This window comes from Pezoporus wallicus, unplaced genomic scaffold (genome assembly GCF_028554395.1).
Source record: "Pezoporus wallicus isolate ANWC-B61680 ecotype Strahan unplaced genomic scaffold, APGP_CSIRO_Pwel_v1 contig_13964, whole genome shotgun sequence".
NCBI lineage: Eukaryota > Metazoa > Chordata > Aves > Psittaciformes > Psittacidae > Pezoporus > Pezoporus wallicus.
In genome coordinates, this window is record NW_026639014.1 from 1 (window position 1) to 8,433 (window position 8,433).

At 35.6% G+C, this 8,433-nt stretch overlaps 1 protein-coding gene across 1 annotated transcript; it reads left to right on the plus strand.

Annotated features, from left to right (window-relative positions):
- The first annotated feature begins 2,457 nt into the window (after positions 1-2,457).
- LOC130601429 (spindlin-Z-like) lies at positions 2,458-8,115 on the plus strand. The gene is made up of 3 exons (XM_057413511.1): positions 2,458-3,337; positions 4,264-4,497; positions 5,452-8,115. The coding sequence occupies exons 1-3, from the start codon at positions 3,001-3,003 to the stop codon at positions 5,649-5,651; spliced, it is 771 nt and encodes a 256-aa protein (XP_057269494.1). The 5' UTR covers positions 2,458-3,000; the 3' UTR covers positions 5,652-8,115.
- Positions 8,116-8,433: the final 318 nt, after the last annotated feature.

Sequence of the window (8,433 nt, forward strand, 5' to 3'; positions counted from 1 at the left end):
CATTTTTTATGGGTTCTGGCATCTGACTGGGTGTGTTGGAATGGAATGATGCCCCCCTCCCCCAACACATCTAGTTTAAAGACTCCTTGACCCTCAGAGACCACCACCACAATTCTGTACGCATGCAGGGAACTTTCTGGAAAATGATGTAATCCATACGTAGCCTCATGAATATGTATGTATGCCCAGTGGCTATAAATGGACAGCTTGTGTGGCAATTGAGAGACCCATGTTAGGAGGAGCTATCCCCCGTGTCTCCCGGCGCCGCAATAAAGAATACCTGCTTGTCAGCTTGAAAACTTTGTTGGCAAGTTTGTTCCTGGAGTTTTCTCCGTATCAGAAGTGAGAGAGATTGAGCGCTGTATCAATGCACATCATGAAGAAAATCTAGTGCAAATAGAGAACAAACTGTATTGCTTGTCTCAGTAACTGTGTCTTGCTAATTCAATGGAAGAACAAGTACAGTAGGAAACATAAGAAATGGTACTTTCAGGATTTCTGTCTACTTTTTTAAACAATTAACTTCACCTGCAGTCTTTGAGGGTTACTGTTTACATGTATTCTCATAAAACTGCACCAGTGCTTGAAGAAGCCTGGTAAAACCCTAATCCAATTTATCCATTTGCTTCTGCTAAAATTGTTATTAAAATTAAATTAAACCACAGTGTATTTTTTCTTGCATTCACAGAATCTTAGAGCACCAAGTTGATAGGGACCTCAAAGATTATTTTGTCCAACCTTTCTAGGCAAAGCATGACTTAGACTAGATGTCCCAGCAGCCTGAGCAGCCGAATCTTAAAAGTGTCCAATATTGGGAAATCCACCACTTCCCTGGGGAGATTATTCCAGTGACTGATTGTTCTGGAGAAGTGAAGTCTGCATGGAGACCTCATAGCAGCCTTCCGGTATCTGAAGGGGGCCTATAAGGATGCCAGAGAGGGTCTCTTCATTAGGGACTGTAATGATAGGACAAGAGGTTACAGGTTTAAACTTAAACAGGGTAAGTTTAGATTGGGTATAAGGAGGAAGTTCTTTACTGTAAGGGTGGTGAGGCACTGGAATGGGTTGCCCAGGGAAGTTGTGAATGCTTCATCCCTGTCAGTGTTCAAGGCCAGGTTGGACAGAGCCTTGGGTGACATGGTTTAGTGTGAGGTGTCCCTGCGCATGGCGGGGGGGTTGGAACTAGATGATCCTTTCCAACCCTAAGTATTCTGTGATTCTATGATCTTCAGGAGGAGTTGGTTTTATTCTCTGAGGTTGCCTAAAATTTATTTAAGATTCGTTAAAAGTAAATAAATTAATTGCATGCAAAGCAATCCCTTTTTCATTGTGCCCAAGAACCATATCTCTGATCTCATTTCTTTATAGTAAAATATTACTGAGACTATTATAATTTAAAAAAAAAAAAAAAAGAAAAAAGAAAGACTTTAGTCAAGAACTAGTATTTTATCATGTGTTCAAGTTTCCGTGGAAAAATAGAACCAACTTTGCAAGGGAGTGCCTCTTAACTGGAAGAGGTTAACATTTCTTCTTAACATTGCTTCTAACTTTGACAACACAGATTATGAATGCAGACTGACCTCCTTGATATGGTTAAATCATCACAAAACTTAAATTTGCCAAAAGTTATTGTAGAACTCTGCTATGCTTTTTGTGGAGAATGAAAGTCCGGAGCTGGGACAAGATGCTGAAGGAATTCTACATATTGTTTTTAATTGAGTTGTGATTATAACTTTAGCATTACTAATTTTATATACTGGTTTTATTATACTTTAAGACTAATTATGATGCTTTACTGATATGATTACTATTTGTGTCTTTTGGATCTCTGTCATACATGGGCTGCTCTGTGAGCTTTCATTTTTCTGAAGACATTTTTCTTTGGTCACTGTCACTAATTTAAGGATGGATGTTGTTTTCTGCAACTGATGTTACTTTTAAGTGTGCTAGTGAAGTGTATATTTTATTGCCATTTAAATGAAGTGTACTGTAAGTGGTAAATAATCCAGAAATTTAGTTTGCAATTAGCTAAGATTCGTGAGAATTTTTATCAGACAACCCTCTAAATATCCTTTTAGAAATGAATATGCATATTGTAACATGATAAAATAAAGATAATATGCATTTATCACCAGTGTACTTTTGTAATGTTCATATGTTTTCTCATATATTGTATTCGCAACTGTCAGTTGCCATTTATGTTTTTGGTTGGTTTTTTTTGTTGTTTTTTATTTTTTAACTGAGTAGAATAAGACTTGTGTAACACTGTTTTAGTGGTTTAAAACTTGTGAAATAGCTTACATGGCTGTTTATCAGAGCAACTGACCTTCACCAGAAGGAATCTGCAGGTTGAATTAAAGGGAAGGTAAAAAGTATATTTAATTTATTATCTGCTTTAAGGAGTACCTCTTCTATTTCTGTGACCTTTGCATGTCTTTTTTTCTTGTGTTGTACTAAAATAGAATGTTAGAAGAATATTGTTGCTATCATGTGTTTTTAAAAACACTTGAAGTCCAAGATCCCTGTAAGTGCAGAGGGAAGCAAAGTTTCCTTCAGGTGACAACACAGGTTAGGGAAAACAAATGCTTTGAAGAATTTTAGTCAACCACCATTAAATGTTTCCACTGATTACTTCCTCCTGGAGTAAGGGAATTATGTTTACTGTTCTGCAGAGAGCAGCAAAGTAGCAGAAGTATACTCCTGTTAGGTAGCATTGCTCTCTGAGACCTGATTTAGGGTTTTAACAAGCACGTTTTACCTCTGATGTTCAGTGTATCAATGGCTAAAATAGTCCTGTTGGCTTAAGCAAGCTAGTTTTAGAAACTGCTATTAGGAAAGCAAGCTTATAGAAAATATTGAAAGTGTTCCACTACTTTTCATTGTGTTTTTGTTTTGTTTTCTTTTTTCAAGTACAATGTAATATGTTTTATAACCTAATTTGAATAATATGCACAAAGCTGTGTATGTTAGAATTTGATTTATCTTTATTAACATATAATAATGTATTGCCAGCGTAAAGCTCTTGTCCAAAGTAAAATTTTGAGTATGTACTTGTTTAATGTTATGCTTGTATCTGTGTACAGAAAGCATAGAAACAATGTTGGACCAAGCAAACCTATTTCTCAGCCACGAAGAAACATTGTAGGCTGCAGAATACAGCATGGCTGGAAAGAAGGGAGTGGACCTGTAACACAATGGAAGGGCACAGTTCTTGATCAAGTTCCTGTAAATCCCTCTCTCTATCTTATTAAGTATGATGGATTTGATTGTGTATATGGACTAGAACTGCACAAAGATGAAAGAGTTTCAGCACTTGAAGTCCTTCCAGACAGAGTTGGTAAGAGGTTTTTTCCTATATGCGCAAATGTTGTCAGAACATTTAAATTTTATTATTTAAATTACTTTTCATCACATGGCAGATAATCTAAATGTTCTTTTTAATTTTTGTTGATTACACAAAGATTTGATGATACCAGAGTGCATAGTGCTGTCTTTTGTCTTTAAATGTCATGCAGAAAAGTCTGTATTTTTTTCTTGTTTAATTTTATCCCTAACAAGCTTATGTACATGTAACATTGATATTTCTATTAAAATTTAAATTCTGAGCTAGCTGAGAAATGTCCTAGCTGTGCTGTCTTGTGTGTTAGACAGTAATTTTGTGTTTGGTTGGAGGTTTTTTCATGTGCTTTCCCTAGGTATTAATAGAAATGGAGAGGAAAAAAGTGAAATAACTTGACTAGTAACAAGGCTTTATTTGTTTTCAGAATTAGCACTGAAATTTTAAACTGCAGATTTTTTCAAACTGTAAAGTTCAAAGTTTTCCTTAATAATTGTTTATTTCTGTATGGAATAACTTCTTGTTTTTCCTGACTGCAAAGATATCAGTAGCAGTCTCTAGAATGGGGTTAGGGGGAACCAAACCAAACACCTTCATTATCTTATCTTGTATTTAAAATACAGACACTGTTCTTTTCTGTGGTCTATATTACTTTCCCTTTACCTTGCATTATTGGGGGGGGGGGGGGCTGTACAATGATGAAAAATGCCAATAAGAGTAGTTAACATGTTAAAATAATTTTTCAAGTTATGCAGTTCTTTGGTCTTCAGCTCTCCGGAATGGGCAATATTTGTTCTGTATGGGAATTGACTAACTTTCAAACAAGTTTATTCATGAATCTGGATAAAGATTATTATTTTTGCAAATACTTATTTCTGTACTTTTGAATGAACATACTGAACTATAATGAACTGCTACCATTTCAGCTTCATCTCGAATTAGTGATGCCCACCTGGCAGACACAATGATTGGCAAAGCTGTGGAACATATGTTTGAGACAGAGGATGGCTCAAAAGATGAATGGAGGGGGATGGTCTTGGCTCGAGCTCCTATTATGAACACATGGTTTTATATTACCTATGAGAAAGATCCTGTCTTGTACATGTACCAACTATTAGATGATTATAAAGAAGGTGACCTTCGCATTATGCCTGATTCCAGTAAGTAGGCCAGTTACTTTTTTCTTCCAGGAAGCTTCATCTCTTTGTATTATTGTTTGCCCTATGGTTTATGTATGGCAAATGGAGTTGACAAAGAAGAATCTTTTTAAGTATCAAAGGTTACAGCACAAAAAGAAATACATCTGTATTAAACAACTTCTGAAATATTTTACTTGAATCAGTGGTGAAATATGCAGTAAATACTGGAAAATCCTTTTCCATAGTAATTCCTAATTCTGATTAATATATGCATACTATTGTGGAAGAGATTACACTTAGATTTTTTAACAGAAAAAAGGCTTATGCTTTTCAGATTTAAGAATTAAGTTTTTCATGCACTCTTTTTTTCCTGAGACTATCTACTACTTACCTCTGTGTCCTTAAGGATACTTCTGGGTAGATTTTGCTAGAAAAGCAAATAATATAGACTTCTCAATAGTATCCATTCTAGTGTGAAATCAAAAGCCCTTTTAACAGCATTATTGATTAAGGAGGTTACACTTAGCTTGGAAAAGATGTGCTCTTTTTGTAATGGAATGCTTGCATTGACATTTTGGATAAAGTGTGCGGGGAGAAGTAGTTCTAGCACACCTGCATTTCTGTTAAAGAGACTCAGTGCTTTGTTCTGCTGGGGCTTAAATTCAATATCTACAAGCGTTCTGTAATTGGTGTGTAAACCTTCATGTCAAAATATTTACTTTTCTAACCAATTGAAATGCTATTTTTGCTTCATAAAATTGAAGACAGTATTACCCAAAAAAAAAAAAAAATCTGTGACTGTACTTTCTGGAAGCATGGCAATAGTTAGGTGCTTGTCTGAACAGCTAATTTTAGACATACTCTGTGTTTTAAACTTGTGATTGTTTCTTAAGTGTCAAAGAAGGCTCTGAAGGTTTGTACATTGGAAAAAATCCATAAATGACTACTGAAGTGCATTGTATTTTCATATTACAGATGATTCACCTCCTGCAGAACGGGAACCAGGTGAAGTTGTGGACAGCCTGGTGGGCAAACAAGTGGAATATGCCAAAGAAGATGGCTCAAAACGGACTGGCATGGTCATTCATCAAGTTGAAGCCAAACCATCTGTCTATTTCATCAAGTTTGATGATGATTTCCATATTTATGTCTATGATTTGGTGAAGACATCCTAGACATCATCATGAACTTCTGCCAAATTTGTGGAACTATTAAACATAAAATTTGTAAACACAAAGACTTGACTGTTTTTCAGTTAAATGAAAACTTAAATGTCCCTGTGAACCCATGATCTCTATCAGCAAAACTATTTTGTTCTGAATAATACAAATTTATGTGAACATCGCGCATTTTGCATAAGAGAACTCCTTTTCTTGAAGGAAGTCAATATATTTGGGTGGGAGGGAGTTAAAAGCTAAGAACAGCTGAAAATTCAAGCTGTGTGAAGTCAATCTAGTATTGTAATCTAGATTTTCTCATATATTTTAACATTTTCTTCAACCTTGCACTCACCTATTCAACTGCCACATGCAAGTGTAGCTTGCTATTTTTGATATGCCTTCTTTTGTAACATTAATTTCTTGGTTACTGGCAGTCCTTGTTTTCTGAGTTGGGACAGAGGTGACTCTTCTGAAAGGTTTAAACAATTTATTCAGCAGTAAAGAGTGCCTAACCCGAGTAACATCAATCTACTGTGTTCCTACACTTTATTTCAAATTAAGCTTTTTAAGAGCTTCCAGTATATGGAAATACTTATGCATTTTTACTATTCACAGGGCAGTAGAATATCAAGTGTTTGATTTATGCACCTTTCAGTGAAAAGACTTTAAACTATAAAAAGATATTTAATCTGTGTAAACAGTTAATTAGAAAATGGAGGTTAAGGACCTTTGTTTACAAGTTGTAGAAGCCAGTAAAATATACACAACAAAGCTGCCTTTAATCCCAAATGTTGTACTCTCTTTCATTATACACATTTCTCAGCAGAACCCAAGTGCTTGGTGCCACAAGTTTAACAGTATATATGCTACTTAAGATTTTAGACTACGCGTTGGCAATCAGTAGTCTCTCATTTAACCTAGCAACCTGGATGTTTGAGTGTGGACTCAAAAACCTAATAGTAGTTAATCTTTTACATGGTAAATACACTCTTATGAGGGTGGGGGGTCCTTTTACACTGAAGACCTTCTTTAGAGGAGAAATATTCATTGCCTTCTGCTCAGTCTGCTGTATTCATTTGTTTTGTTTGGGGTTTTGCTTTTGGTTCAAGAAGGCATCTTCTCCATATATTCTTTTTCTGGCTTTTCCATGTAGAGGCTGTCCAGACAAATCTCCAATTTAAACCTGTTGTACTTGCTTTGAGGTATGATGTTAACATGAATTTCATTCTATGAGCACTAGAGTTCTACATGCCAGTGGTGTACTAAGGGGAGCTATAGACAGTCTCAGTGGTTTATTCGTCTGCATTAGAATGTGGATGTAAATTGCAGCCCACAATAGCAGAATCCTTTCACAATTGTAATCTTGTGAGATAGTTGTAAATCAAGGTTAGGTTATTTGTTTTTTAAGTGTAGCAACTTTTAAAAGCATCAGAATTGCAACAAGGATCAACACAGCAACAGAATTGTCATGCTAGTGTAGAGCTCTACAAGCTTCAAAATACTGCTTCACAGAAATACAGTATGTGAAGAATGTGAATAGTCGACACTATTGATGGAAAGAAGGAATACATAGATATCCAACTTCATGCTGTTAGTGGAAGGATGCTTGAATGGTACTGACAGAGAGATCAGAGGTCTGACCTCTATTGTGGGTATTCTTGATATCAAAGACTCAGTGGTTTAAGTCCTTTTCTGTCCATTTTTTTGCTTGATTTCATATTTTAGCCTTAAGGCTTGTGCCTCATTATGATGTTAAATGGTAATATTGTGTAAATATGGTATTTCAGTTCTTTGTCCCTTTCTACTATATTGCATTATGTATGTCCTGTATTTCATCATGGGCAACCAAAGGCAGGCTACTGTCTTTCAGTTCACAGCTTCTCGATCCAGTCTTTAAGCACTAAGTACCTGAGTCAGTAAATTTTTATTGTGTTTTGAACAAAGTGAGCAGATTTGCAACATAGTGCTTTCATCCTGCAGATCTGTTATGTGCTTTCTATTGACTCTTAAGAGTCCTGCATGTAAATCTCAAAGCTGAGCCTGGCTCCATGAGCCCAAGTTGATATTTGTGGCACAAGAATGGGTGTATTGATTGCATACAAAATACATTAATAACTTAGTACAATGAATTTTGGGGTTTACATCTAAAGAATACAAGGTTTGTTTTGAAATATTTGAGGTGTGCGCCTACTGGAACATTTTTAGCATTAGACTTGCATTTGTGGGTTTTATGCAAGCCACTCTAATACACAACATATTTTACTAATTGAAATATAATCTATACACTATAAAATTTTCTGTTTGTTTTTAGATGTCCCCATTGTCTGTTGCATGGGGTTTTTTTCCTTTCATCTTTTTTCTTAGGGGGAGTGGTATTGGTTTTGTGGCTATTATTTAATAGCTTACACCACCTTTTTGAGACTTGAGACTAATTCCACTCCCTGCCATCTGCTTTGGACTTTATTTTAGGCTCATGTTTCAGATCTGCATGCAGTGCTTGTATTACCTTAGTAACTACTACATGTTGGTCCCTTGTTCTAGGGGTTCAAATTACTTTCCAAATTTATCATAGGTCTTGTGATGGCACAAGCCATGGATTTTTGTATAGAGGTTATTTGCCTTTCTCATTTACCTGCTGTAGTATTGTTGTATATTGTGTGTGTGCATGATGTCAGGCTGCCATGTAAAACTTTTTAAAAATCAAAAAAAAAAACCCCAAAAAAACCCCCAAAACGCACCAAACACACACACAAAAAAACCCAAAAAAAACCATAAATCTTAAATTCAGACCATTATT

Bases quoted from the DNA above. Each gene is read 5' to 3' on its own strand.
- LOC130601429 (XM_057413511.1), top strand. From the start codon at position 3,001: ATGTATTGCCAGCGTAAAGCTCTTGTCCAAAGTAAAATTTTGAGTATG. The intron at 3,338-4,263 runs GTAAGAGGTTTT...CTACCATTTCAG, and splicing joins AGTCCTTCCAGACAGAGTTG to CTTCATCTCGAATTAGTGAT. The intron at 4,498-5,451 runs GTAAGTAGGCCA...TTCATATTACAG, and splicing joins TCGCATTATGCCTGATTCCA to ATGATTCACCTCCTGCAGAA.